Source organism: Globicephala melas, chromosome 1 (genome assembly GCF_963455315.2).
Source record: "Globicephala melas chromosome 1, mGloMel1.2, whole genome shotgun sequence".
In the NCBI taxonomy this organism is placed as follows: domain Eukaryota; kingdom Metazoa; phylum Chordata; class Mammalia; order Artiodactyla; family Delphinidae; genus Globicephala; species Globicephala melas.
In genome coordinates, this window is record NC_083314.1 from 130,477,954 (window position 1) to 130,492,182 (window position 14,229).

The 14,229-nt window shown below is 34.9% G+C and overlaps 1 protein-coding gene across 1 annotated transcript in view; it reads left to right on the top strand.

The window, feature by feature from the left end:
• DNAI4 (dynein axonemal intermediate chain 4) overlaps positions 1 to 14,229 on the top strand; it is a 101,318-nt gene that overhangs the window by 13,337 nt on the left and 73,752 nt on the right. Inside the window, 2 exon segments of the mRNA XM_030865868.2 lie at positions 10,747 to 10,931; positions 12,183 to 12,295. Of these exon segments, the coding sequence (XP_030721728.2) occupies positions 10,747 to 10,931; positions 12,183 to 12,295 (298 nt within the window).

Sequence of the window (14,229 nt, forward strand, 5' to 3'; positions counted from 1 at the left end):
AAAAATAGAATTATCATATCGTCCAGCAATTCCATTTCTTGGTCTGTACCTAAAAGAATTGAAAGCAGAGATTTGAACAAATATTTGTACAACGATTTTCATCGCAGCATTATTCACAGTAGCTAAAAGGTGGAAGAAACCCAAGTTTCCATCAACAGATGAATGAATAAACAAAGTGTATCTGTGTATATACCTTTAAAAAGAAGGAAATTTCAACACATACTACAATATGGATGAACCTTGAAAATATTATACTTAGTGAAATAAACTAGTCACAAAAGGACAAAGACTGTGTGACTCGACTTATCTGAGATACCTAGAGTAGTCAAATTCATAGAGACAAAGTAAAATGGTGGTCACCAGGGAAAGAGTAAAGCGGAATTATTGTTTAATGGGTACAATTTGCAGTTTTGTGAGATTTTTGTTTTTGTTTTGCGGTACACGGGCCTCTCACTGTTGTGGCCTCTCCCGCTGCAGAGCACAGCCTCTGGACACGCAGGCTCAGCGGCCGTGGCTCACGGGCCCAGCCGCTCCGCGGCATGTGGGATCTTCCCGGACCGGGGCATGAACCCATGTCCCCTGCATCGGCAGGCGGACTCTCAACCACTGCGCCACCAGGGAAGCCCTTTGTGAGATTTTTAAAACGAGTTCTGGAGATGGATGGTGGTGGTGACTGCACAGCAATGTGAAAGTACTTAATGCCATGAACACTTAAATGTGGTTAAGATGAAAAATGTATGCATTTTACCATAATAACCCCCACTGATGAGCTCTACCTGGGTGTGGCACACTGAGAATCCTGGGGCCTTCCCCTGGTCCATGAGATCATGTTCCATGTCAGGAGAGGCAAGCTGAGAAGACCTCAGGCTACTGCCCTATTCCCTCCATGGAGCACTCAACACCTAGAGTGAGGTTGTCACTCATGGAGAAGCTTACCATTGTCTCCACTGTCAACCCCAGAGATCTGGTGCAGAGATATTATCTGGGGAGAGAAGCAAGCTGTACAACAGATAGTTCCTTATATCTTCCATAAGGAACCAGCTTTATTTGCAGCAGAGCATGGAGAAGTTTAAACCTATGAACACCCTCAAAAACAGTGGACATAGTGGTAAAAGGCAATTGCAAGGAAATTAATTGATCTAATGAAGATACACCCTAGACTGTAGGCTACCTAGTTTATAGGGAAACAGGGTATAAGGCAATTCCTCAGCAAGAGAAGCCTTCCTGTAGTGAGAATAAATATTGAACATTGGCATCAGAAACTTCCCTGGAAGGAGCCACAATTTGATTGGATTAGTCTGTAGAGAATTTATGCCCCAGGGCATTGTTGAAAACAATAGAGCAATCAGCTGCCGACTAGTGAAGTTAACAGCTGAGTGTGGTCAGAGTAAGTGTGGAAGAGAGCCCTACCAGTAGCTCTGTCATCGCAGGATGGTTGTGGGCATACCCAAAGCTGCACCTCCCTGAGGAGCAACATTAGTATGTTAACAGGACTGCAGGGTAGGTGTTGGGAGGGGGCATATTAGTTTCCCAGGAGTGCCTTAACAAAGTACCAACAGCTGTATGACTTCAAACAATAGAAATTTATTGTCTCACACTTCTGGAGGCTAAAAGTCTGAAATCAAGGTGTTAGCAGGGGCGTGCAGCTTCTGAATATGCTAGGGAAGTATCTGTTTCTCTCCTAGATTCTGATAACCCCAAACACTCCTTGGCTTGTAGATCCATCACTCTAATCCTCTCTCTGTACATTGTGTTCTCCCCATTATCTTCACAGTATCTTCCCTCTGCCTCTGTTCAAATTTCCCCCTTTTATAAAGACATCAGTCATATTGAATTATGGCTCACCCTAATGATCTCATCTTAACTCAGTTAAATCTGCAAAGACCCTATTTCCATAATCTGAGGTACTGGAGGTTAGGACTTCAACATATCTTCTTTTCGGGGACACTGTTCAAGCTGCAATGGGAAAACAGACCTCACTAAAATAATCCAGGTTATCACTAAACAAAATATAAACAAGCAAATAGCAATAACAAGCTCTAGGGAGGAGGGAAGTTCCAGTACCCAGAGTTGCTACAATATATTATCTAAAATCTCTGATTTCCAACAAAAAATTGTGGAACATGTAAAGAAATAGGAAAGTATGACCCATACTCAAGAAAAAAAGCAACAGAAGCTGTCTGTGGGAGGAAGCAAATGTCAAATTTAACAGAGATTTAAAAGAAGCCATTATAAATAGCTTCATGGAATTACAGAAACTATGCTTTAAAGAAGTAAAAGAAGGTATGATCATGTTACATCAAATATCGATAAAGAGACGGAAATTATAAAAAAGAACTGATGGAAATTCTGGAGCTGAAAAGTACAATAATTGAAACTTTAAAAATTCACTAGAGGAGCTCAACAATGGATTTTAACTGACAGAAGCAAGAATTAGCAAACTAGAAGATAGATCAATAGAGATTATTCAAGACAAACACAGAGTGGGAAAAAAAAGAATGAAGAAAAATGAATAGAGCCATCAAACACCATCAAACACACCAACATATGCATAATGGGAGTAACAGAAGAAGAGAGACACAAAAGGAAAGGAAAAAATATTCAAAAAGATAATGGAAAACACCCCAAATTTAATGAAAAACAATATCCTACATATCCAGGAAACTCAGTGAAGTCCAAGAATGAATGAATGCAGACATATTATAGTAAAAATGCTGAAAGTCAAAGACAAGAAGAAAATCTTAAAAGCAGCAGGAGAAAAACAGTGTGTATCATGTACAAAGGAACCTTAATAAGATTAACAGATAACTTTTCATCAGAAACAATGAGGCCAGAAGGCAGAGGAGAACAAATTTGAAGTTGTTAAAGAAAAAGCTCAACCAAGAATGTTGTATCCAGTAAAGCTATTATTCCAAAATGAAGATGAAATAAAGAGTCTCCAAGATAAACAAAAACTGGAAGAATTTATTGCTTGCAGACCCACCTTACGGGAAATACTAAGGGAAGTTCTTCAGCTTGAAAACAAGTAACTTCAGATGGTAATTCATATCCATACAAAGAACATCAGTGAACACAATTATGTAATTACAACAACTATTATATCATGTAATTAATGCAACTATTAGTGCATTTCCTCCTTTTTTCCCTCTTAACTGATTTGAAAAATGATTATATAAAATAACATGTATATAATGTATTATTGGATCTATGACACAGAAATGTAATATATGTGTTATGTATTTGGCAGTAATAGCACACAGGAGGTGGATGGGAACAAAGCTGTAATGTAAGCAAATGATGACAAAATGAAAAGTAATAATTATGGCTCTGTTTTCTTATATTTTGTAACAGTAATACATGTAATTTACATAAAAATAATACTACAGAAGGGGGAAATAGTGAATAGAGCTATATAGGAGTAATATTTCAATATATTTCTGAAACTAAGCTGATATAAATCCAAAGCTAATTTTGACAAGATGTGTATGTTAAACCCTAGAACAACCATCTAGAAAAACCTCAAAAATATAATGAAAAGATCATTAAAAAATTAAAATGCTACCTTAGAAAATATTCACTCAATGCAGAAAAAAGTAATAAAGGATGAATAGAGAACAAAAAAGACATGAGACATATGGAACACATAAAGTAAGATGGGAGATATAAATCCAACTATATTAAGAAAACATTAAATGTAGATAGATTAAACAATCCAAATAAGGGGCATAGATTGTCAGACTGGCTTAATAAACATGATCCAATGATAGGCTGTCTAGAGGAGACACACATTAATTTCAATATTAATTTCAGACCAATATCTCTTATGAATGTGGGTGCAAATATCCTGAACAAAATTCTAGCAAACCAAATCTAACATATAAAAAGAAATATATGCCTGGAGTGCATTAGTCTGCTAAGGCTGCCATAACATAATATCACAGACTGTATGGCCTAAACAGTGTCCTAATCTACTCTTCCTTTAGGGACACTAGTTATATTGGATTAGGACCCACCTTAATGGCCTCATTTTAACTTAATTATCTCTTTAATGTCCCTATCACTAAATACAGTCACATTTAGAGGTACTAGGGGTTAGGGGTTCAACATGTGAATTTTTTGGTGGGGAGAGACAATTCAGCCCATAACAGTTACCAAATGGGATTTATCCCAGGGATGCAAAGTACTTTAACATCTAAAAATCAATGTAATACATCTCATATCAGTAGAATAAAAAGCAATGATCATCTAGATCCAGAAAAAGCACTTTTCAAAATTCAACATCCTTTCATGATAAAAACACTTAATAAACTAGGAGTAGAGGGACTTCCTCAACTTGATAAAGAACACTTATGAAAAATCCACTAATATCAACTCAGTCATGCAACTGGATGCTTTCCTTTTGACATCAGGAACAAGACAAAATTTTCTTGCCACTCTATTCAACATTGTACTGGAGGTTCTAGATAGGGCAATTAGGGGGAAGAAAAAGGCAACCAAACTGGAAAGGAAAAGATAAATCTCTATTTGCAGGTGACATAATGTTACATATAGAAACTCCTAAGAAATCTACTAAAAAACTATTAAGACTATTGAATCCCCTGGCAGTCCAGTGGTTAGGACTCAGCGCTCTCACTGTAATGGCCCGGGTTCAATGCCTGGTGGGGGAACTAAGATTCTGAAAGCCGTGGCATGGCCAAACAAACACAAAACAAACAAAAACAAACAAAAATAGAAACTATTAAAACTAATGAATGGATTCTGTTAGGTTGCAGGATACATGATCAATATACAAATAAATTGTATTTTTTACACTTGCAATAAACAATTTGAAAATTAAGAAAACAATTTCTTTCACAATAACATCAAAAACAATAAAATACTTAGGAATTAATTTAATAATAGAAGTGACATCATAAGCTCTGAAAACTGTAAAACATTACTGAATGAAATTAAAGATGATCTAAATAAATGGGAAAGCATCCAAAATTTATGAATTGGAAGACTTACCATTATTAAGATGGTGATACTTTCCAATCTGTTCTATAGATTCAACACAGTCCTTATCAGAATCCCAGCAGACTTCCTTGTGCAAATTGACAATTGATTCTAAAATTCATATGGAATTGCTAGGAACCCAGAATAGCCAAAATAGTCCTGAAAAAGGAGACTAAAGTAGGCAGACTCACACTTCCCAATTTCAACATTTACTACAAAGCAACAGAAATCACGATAGTGTGGTACTGATTGGCACAAGGATAGATATACAGATCAATGGAATAGAATTGAGAGTCCAGAAATAGACCCATTACATCTATGGTCAACTGATTTCTGATAAGCGTACCATGACCATTTAAGAGGGAAGGGATAGTCTTCAATAAATGGTGCTGGGATGACTGGATAGCCACATGCAAAAGAATAAAGTTGGACCCTTGCCTCACACCGTATAAAAATTAATTCAACATGAATCAAAGACATATGTAACAGTTAAAACTAAAAACTCTTAGAAGAAAACATGGTGGTAAACCTTCATTACCTTGGTTTGGTGAAGGATTCTCAGATATGACACAAAAAATATGAACAACAAAAGAAAAAAAGCCAGATGAATTGAACTTTACCAAAATTAAAAATGTTTGTGCTTCAAAGAACATAATAAAGTAAAAAGTCTACCCACAGAATGGGAGAAAATATTTGCAAACAATATATCTGTTAAGGGATTTGTATCGGGAATATATAAAGAATTACAACTCAATAATAAAAAGACAAAATCCAATTAAAAATTGGGCAAGGGATTTGAATGCTCATTTCTCCAAAGAAGGTATACAAATGGTGAAAAAGCACATGGAAAAATACTTGACATCACTAGTCATCAGAGAAATGCAAATCAAAACCACAGTGTGACCTTTACTTCATACTCAGTAGGATGGCTAGAATCAAAAAGTCAGATGACAAGTGTTGGCAAGGATATCAAGAAATCAGAATACTACTGATAGGAATGTAAAATGTCCTGCCACTTTGGAAAACAGTCTGGTAGTAATTCAGGTGTTTAAACATACTGTTATCATATGACCCTGCAATTCTACATATAGATATATACACCCAAGAGAGATTAAGATATATTTCCAACCCAGAAACTTGTACATGAATGTTTATATCAGTATTATTCATAATAGCCAAAAAGTGGGAACAACGCAAATGTCCATCAGTGGACAGATGGCTAAACAAAATGTGGTATATTCATACAGTAGAATATTATTCAACCACAGAAAAGGAATGATGCATGCAACAGCATGGATGAATCTTGAAACCATTATGCTAAATGAAACAAGCCAATCAAAATACCACACACTATGTGATGCCACTCACATGAAAGTCCAGAATAGGGAAATCTATAGAGTCATGAAATACCTAAGTGGTTGCCCAGGACTGGGAGGAAGACAAGGGTTAGGGAATCAGAGTTAAAGGATACAGAGTTTCTTCTTGAGGTGATAAAAAATTTCTAAAATTAACTGTGGTGATGATTGCTCATATTTGTGAATACACTCAAAACCACTGACTTGTACACTTTAAAAGCTATTTAAAAAGATAATTATGCAGATTGTGTGTAACTTTATGCCAATTTTAAATTTTGCAAAATTTGCAAATGAATAAAAAATGGAAAGATTCCTTAAAAACTTACATTTTACCAAGAGACAAACAAAAATGAAAATTGGAAGATATTAAAGAAATTAATATGAGTAATTTAAAAATCTTTCTTCAAAGATAATTCCAGGCTCAGATGGTTTCACTAGTGATATATGCCAAACACATAAGGACAAAAACAGAACAGAAGAAATGGGTATACTCCAGAACTCATGTTATGAGGCTAGAAATATCTTGATATCAAAATCTGACTACAACAGTATGAGAAAGAAACATTACAAGTCAATATCTCCAAACATAGATGGAGAAATCCTCAATAAAATGTTAACAAAATTCAATAATAATAAAAAGAGATAGTACATCATGAGCTACATTTATACCAAGAAAGATTGGTTTAACATTTAAAAATCCATTAGTGTAATTCACCACATTCATATATAGCTTAAAGGAAAAAAGCATATGATCATCTCAATACATAAAGTATTTATTTGATAAGATTAAAATTTATTCATGATTTAAAATGTTCTTATGAAACTGGCAATCACAAGGAACTTCCTTAATCTGATTTATAAAATCCTGCAGCACTGGTTGTATTTAATGGTAAAGCATTCCTAAGAAGGATCCACTTCTATCCAACATTCTTGGAAGTCTTAGGCATTTCAGTATGGCAAGAAAAAGAAATGAAAAATGTAAGCATTGGAAAGAAAGAAACGAAACACTGAATATTTGTAAATGACACAATTATCTACATGTAAAATTTTAAATCACCTATTAATAATTATCAAATTAATAAGAGTTTAGCAAGGTTATTGGATATCAAAAAAAAACAACCAAGAACAATTATATTTTTATAGACCAGCAACACACATTTCAAAAATTACATATTTTTCTAATGATACCATTTATAATAGCACTAAAATGTATTAAGTACTTGTGGATAAATATAACAAAGATGCACATACCTATACTGTAAAAACTATAAAATTTTACCGGGAGACATTAAACAAGAGCCAAACAAATGGAGAGCTAGAACATGTTTATGCATAGAAAGAGTCAGTATTGTAAGTATATCAATTATACCCAAATTTTGATGTATAGATTCTTTGCAATTTCAGTCAAAATCTCAGTTGTTTTTCATTGTATTTTTTTCAGGAACTTGTCAAGGTAAGTCTAAAATTTATATAAAGCTGCTGAAGCTTAGGTATAACCGAGATACTCTTGAATAAGAACTTTGTGGAAGGACTTGCTCTCCTAGATACCAAGTTTTATATAAAGTGTAACATTAACAAAGGTATAGACAGAGAGCCTACAAGTGACTCAGGCACATATAAACACTTGTTTTATAATAAATGTGCACTAGAGAGTAATGGGTAAATAACAGGATTTTCAAAAATTCTTGTTGAGACAGTTGGGTATTCACATGGAATAAAAATATATTGGCTTTCTTCCTCATACTATACACAAAACTCAATTTCGGGTATATTATAGATCTAAACATGAAAAGCAAAAATATCTTCATAATTTCAGGATTGGGAATGGTTTCTTGGATGAGACATCTAAGGCGTAAACCATAAAGGAAAACATGATAAATTTGACTACGCTAAGATGAAGAACTTCTATTCATTAAAAGATACTACAAGGAAAATTCAGCCATAGAGTGAAAGAAGACATTTTCAACACATAAAACAGAAAGGGTTCATAGTCAGAACATTTAATGAACTCTATCATCAATTTTAAAAAGACGGAACTCAACAGAAAAGTGTGCAAAGGACTTGTATGGGATATTTTCCTTCAAAAAAAAGGAAGTCAAGATAGGAATAAACACATGAAAAGAAGTTCAATTTCATGAAAATTAAAGTCAAAATGAGATACCTGTATACCTATACCCATACTGGTTTAAATTTCTAAATCTGGTAGTGCTAGTTGTTGATGAGAATGTAGAGTAACAGCAACTGTCACAATGCTGGCAATCTTGAAAAGTTTTACAATCAACTTGGAAAACAGTTTGGTGTTATCAGGTTGACTCATCAATTCCACATCTATCTATCCCCTACAGAAATACATTTTCATGTTTAACAGTATGCTTTCACATTAATGTTTATTGAAACAGTTTTCATGATGGCCAAAAACTGGGAAACAATTCAATGTCTGTTAAAAGTAAAAGAGATAGATAAAATAGGATATACTAATCCAACAGACTACAGTCACCAATAAATGAATGAACTATTATACATGCAACAACATGGAGAGATACATAAAAGCATACTGTTGAACAAAAGATGTCAGATAATTCCATTATAATATATGGCTATTTATATAAATTTTAAAAACAGGCAAAACTAAATTACATTGATAAACTTGGTAAATATCAATACTAAGTGCTAACCAAAATCTGGAGCAACCAGAACTCTCATACTTTGTTGGTGGCAACCACTTGGGAAAACCTTTCAGCAGTATCTACTATATGTGAACATATAAATAATCCAATAACCAGGAATTTCACACAGGTATACACCCAACATAAATTCATACAGTATAGTCAGCAAAACACACGTACAACCATCTTCTTAGTGGCATCATTTGTTTTTGTTTTTTTTAAATATATTTATTTATTTATTTTGGCTGCGTTGGGTCTTCATTGCTGCTCGCGGGCTTTCTCTAGTTGCGGCGAGTGAGGACTACTCTTCGTTGCAGTGTGCGGGCTTCTCACTGCAGTGTCTTCTCTTGTTGCGGAGCACAGGCTCTAGGTGCGAGGGTTTCAGTAGTTATGGCACATGGGCTTAGTAGTTGTGGCTCGCGGGCTGTAGAGCTCAGGCTCAGTAGTTGTGGCGCATGGGCTTAGTTGCTCTGCAGTACGTGGGATCTTCCTGGACCAGGGCTGGAACCCATGTCCCCTGCATTGGCAGGTGGATTCTTAACCACTGCACCACCAGGGAAGCCCAGTGGCATCATTTGTAATAGGCAAAAATTTGGAAACTACAGAAATGTCCATGAACAATAAAATAGATATATGAAATTGTGATATATTCACACAATGGAATATTGTACAACAATGAAAATGAACCATCTACAGCTATACTTAACAATATGAAGAGGTCTCACAAATATAACATTGAAAAAAAGAAACCAGATACCAAGGGTATGTGCTTCATGATTCTATCAAAGTGAAGTTCAAAAACAGGCAAAACTAATCCATGGAGTCAGTATAATCATTACCTTTGGTGGGAGATAGTGACTCTTATGGAAGGAACTTCTGAGATGCTGGTAATTTTCTGTTTCTAAATCTGAATGCTAGGTACCTGGGTGTCTTCTGTTTATGAAAATTTATTAAGGTGTGCATTTATATGTGCACATCTCTATGTATATTTTACTTCAATATAAGTTATAAAAAGTAAGTGCTATTGTTTAGGAATGCATACTTAATAAAACTTTAAAAAGAAGAAAGAAAATAATTACCAAAATCAAGTTAATGATATTCACTGGGGAGGAGGGAGAGGCAGTAAACCAGAAGAAGCAAAAGCCAGGGGAGCTGCTTGTGATCTAGGAGGGGCAAAGTCTCCTAGAGGTTCTATCAATGTTCTAATTTTTTACTTTAGTTATGATTATAAGAACATTTGCTTTGTATTATTTAACTATATGGTTATGTTTTAATTATATTTCTGTATGTGTTAAATTTCATAATTAAAAATATTAAAAATTAACCAAAAACAAATAAGCCAAAAATGTGTAATAACTTGGCTAATGTTTATTAATAAAATGTTAAATGAAAAGTTTTGGTTTTTAAAGCTTATACATAAAAAAATTAAATATACCAAAATATTAACAATCTGAATGAATTATCTTTCTATATTTTTGAATTTTCTCAAAATTAGTATATATTTCTTATATATAGGTAAAAGATGAATAAGACTTTTTAAAAAGTGTATGCCTCAGTTAAGAAACTTTTTAAGCATAAAATCTTTTATCATTTAATTTTTCATGTTTGTCCTATCCTACAAACATTGTATTTATCTTTTTTCTACTATTTTTATCTCTCTTTTTTAGGGCCTATCATTCAGAAACTCTGTCTTTTTTACTTATTTTATTTTAAATAACTATTTTCTACAGGTGACTGATATACATGGAGTTGATGTTACTCCCAGACCTCTTTACCATCCAGATCCATATACTGGTACAGCAAAGCCAAATAAACTATTGACATCACAAGAAGGATCACGTACATCAGACTTTATAGCTTCCTATAGCCTTTATCAGAATACAATAAATCCTAGTACGTTAGGGCAGTTTACAAGGTAGCGTATACTATTCTATGATTCTTTTTTTATATCTTATGTATTTTCATTTAAGTTGCACATATGTAACTTAGATGTCAGTTGTCTCCAGTCTCCCAGCTCTGTTCTCTCATCCTAGTGTGCCACCTCTGTGTTCCTCTCATGTTTTAACTAGATGTAGAGCTTGCATGTCAAGTGTTCCCCTACACTTACACCAAAACATTTGTGAAAAAATATACAGATTTTACTCAAGATTTCCTGAGGAGCCAAAAGATGTGACCTAGCATCACAGACGTGTTTCTTCAGTTTCTTTCATGTTGCAGTTTAGGAGCTTTCCTTTTTTTCCCTCCCTATTCTTCCATACAAATCCTTGTTCTCCTAGGGTTTGATTTCTCTCTTGTTTTATAACTTTTTTTTTGGTAAATGACATGTTTTGCATTTACATATATAGATACTTATATAATTGAAAATTTTTACTGCTTCCAATAGAGAAATGCAGTCTTTGCCATAATAAAACAGTACTCCTAAAACAATCTAAAGATTGTGGGGAAATACTTTAGTGTTTAACTTTCAATCTGGTAAATTAAAAGTTCCAGATGTTAACTAAGCACGAAATTTTGGAGAAAATATGCTGCTCTAGAGTCTGCCTCCAAATTAGCATACAGAAGCCATGGGAGTTCTCCGCAAAACAAAGGATATTCCAGTAAACTGAAACCAACCTTTTGGAGGGCAGTTGGAACTATAAATAGAAAGGAAAAAAGTATGTAATATCATGGAGTAATGTTAAGTTTCTATGTTTAAAGGAAATTATTTTTGGATTCTTCAGTGTATTGATTTCCCACAAAGTATATAAATTTTATTTTAAATTAAGTCTTGAGAGGACATTTATCAAATTGAATAAATAGCTCCATAAGTTTGAGAAACTTAAAAAAAAAAAAGTGGGGGGAGAGAATATTGATAATGAAGATAAGACGGAGAGTCTCGATAGGTAGGCTGTGTTTTGGATTTTTATCCTAAACATACTGTTGAGAATCCGTTGAAGGTCTCTAGGCATAGGTTTGACATGTTTTATTTCTAAAATATATTTAAAATGACTTTTTACTTAAAGAACATTAAATATCAACTCAGTATTTAAAGAACTAGTTTATTTTTATCAACTTCGCTCATATGATTACAGTATATTTGATTTCTCAATCTGATAATGTTTTCATTTATACATTTAATTGCCCATAAAGACATCTAAATAAATAATGTTGTTATTCATTATTAAAGGTCAATTTTAGGAAGCAGTACAGTTTCTAAGTCAAGTACATCCACTACTGAATCAATAGTAGAAGACCTAGAAGAACCATCCTTTAAACGGGAAAGGTTGGCTAGTTTTACAGGTAATGAAAATCCAATCTTTTATTTCAGTAACAGTTCATTATTTCTTTAGCAAATATGCTCATTATTTTTTGGATGCTTGAGATAGCAGAACTATGGTAATCATTCCCAAATGCTGGCCTGTGCAGTAGCTACATGAGAATTACCAGGGTAATGTTTATATATTTTTTAAAATTCTCAAGTGACTTTCTTGCACCACCAGCCTCAGTAATCACAGACCCTGTTTTTTTTGTTTTTAATTTTAAAAAAATATTTTTTTTATTTATTTTTGGTTGCATTGAGTCTTTGTTGCTGTGTGCGGGTTTTCTCTACTTGTGGCGAGCAGGGGCTACTCTTCATTGCGGTGCATGGGCTTCTCATTTCTGTGGCTTCTCTTGTTGCGGAGCACGGGCTCTAGGTGTGCGGGCTCTAGGCCACGGGCTCAGTAGTTGTGGCACGTGGGCTTAGTTGCTCCCTGGCATGTGGGATTTTCCAGGATCAGGGCTTGAACTTGTATCCCCTGCATTGGCAGGTGGATTCTTAACCACTGCACCACCAGGGAAGTCCCACAGACCCTGTTTTAAAAGAGCTCAGCTTCTAACTCAGGAGACAAATAATTGTGATACACTGTGATCAATGCCATATTAAGACATGTGCAGAATGTGATGGGAGTACTTACAAAGAAAATATTAACTACTGTGAAGTGGAAAACAAAAAATGAGAGAACGTTCATAGAGAACATTATTGACTTTTGAATTGGGTTTCTAAAGATAATTAGTAATTTGTCAGGAGAACAAAAGGAGAGGCCCATTCCAGGCAGAAGATAAAATATGAGGTAATGCAAAGGATTATGCAAGTAAAGTTAAAAGAATGAGGAAATAATGGTTGACCAAAAGTGCTGGAAGAAGTGGGTACTTCCTTGAGGGTCAGGATGTCTTTTCCTCTAAGATGATAATGAGGATTAGTGAAAATATTAATAAGGTTGGAAAAGTGCTTGATGGACTTTTCTATTTGGTGTTAGCATATGTAACAGAATGCTTCTGACAAGTAACAAAATACCCAACTACCATTTTTCCCACATTAAAAGAAGTTAAAGGTAGGTAGCTTTTGGCTTTGCTTTTGTGGCTTAATTGTGTCAGAATCTGGATTGGAAGCTCTGCTCTTTTCGTAAGCCTTTTCTTCTTGTTTCTTGCCTCATGGTCTCATGATATGTGCCCCAGCTCTGGGTATTATATCCACATTAAAAGCAGAAAGAAGGAGAAGGCAGCAGCACCAGTCACATCTCCCTCATTTATCAGGAAAGTAAACGTTTTCCCAGAAGGCTTCCTTTTTCCTGTATATTTCTGTTTTTATCTCATTGGCCAGAACTGTGTCACATTGACACCACTAGCTTCAAGACAGGCTGGAAAAGCCAAATATTTTATTTCTCAGCCTGTATTAATGGAAAGAGCCCAGGGAGGAGAGAAAGGCTTAGCAATGAAAACTTAAGCAATTAGCAATGTCTGTTGTAGGAAGATGTGCGTCCTCTCAGGAGGGGACAAAGAATTGAATTATTGTCATAAGCTCCCCCAGCAGTCTCTACATATATTCTTGCCACCCTCCAATTTGTTTTTCCAAACTGTATGCAGAATTGAACCTGCTCTCCTTCTTGGATGGGACTCGAACCCAGCCAAAATTCAGATTGGGACTTGAATCGACAGGATGGAACTTGAACCCATGGAATGGGACTCAAGCCCAGCCACACCTCAGACTGGGGTCCCTGACTTAGGAGGGGACTCAAATCCACTGTCTTTTAATTGAAGCTGCTCACCTGGTGTCAGGACTTACTCAAGCTCAGATTCTTTTATCTCCTTGCAGAAAGAATTCAGCATGAGGCAAAGCGATAGGCAAAGAGTGAGTTTATTAGCATAGGATACTTGTGAGAGCTACAAGTGAGCAGGCAAGGGAGCACAGCCCT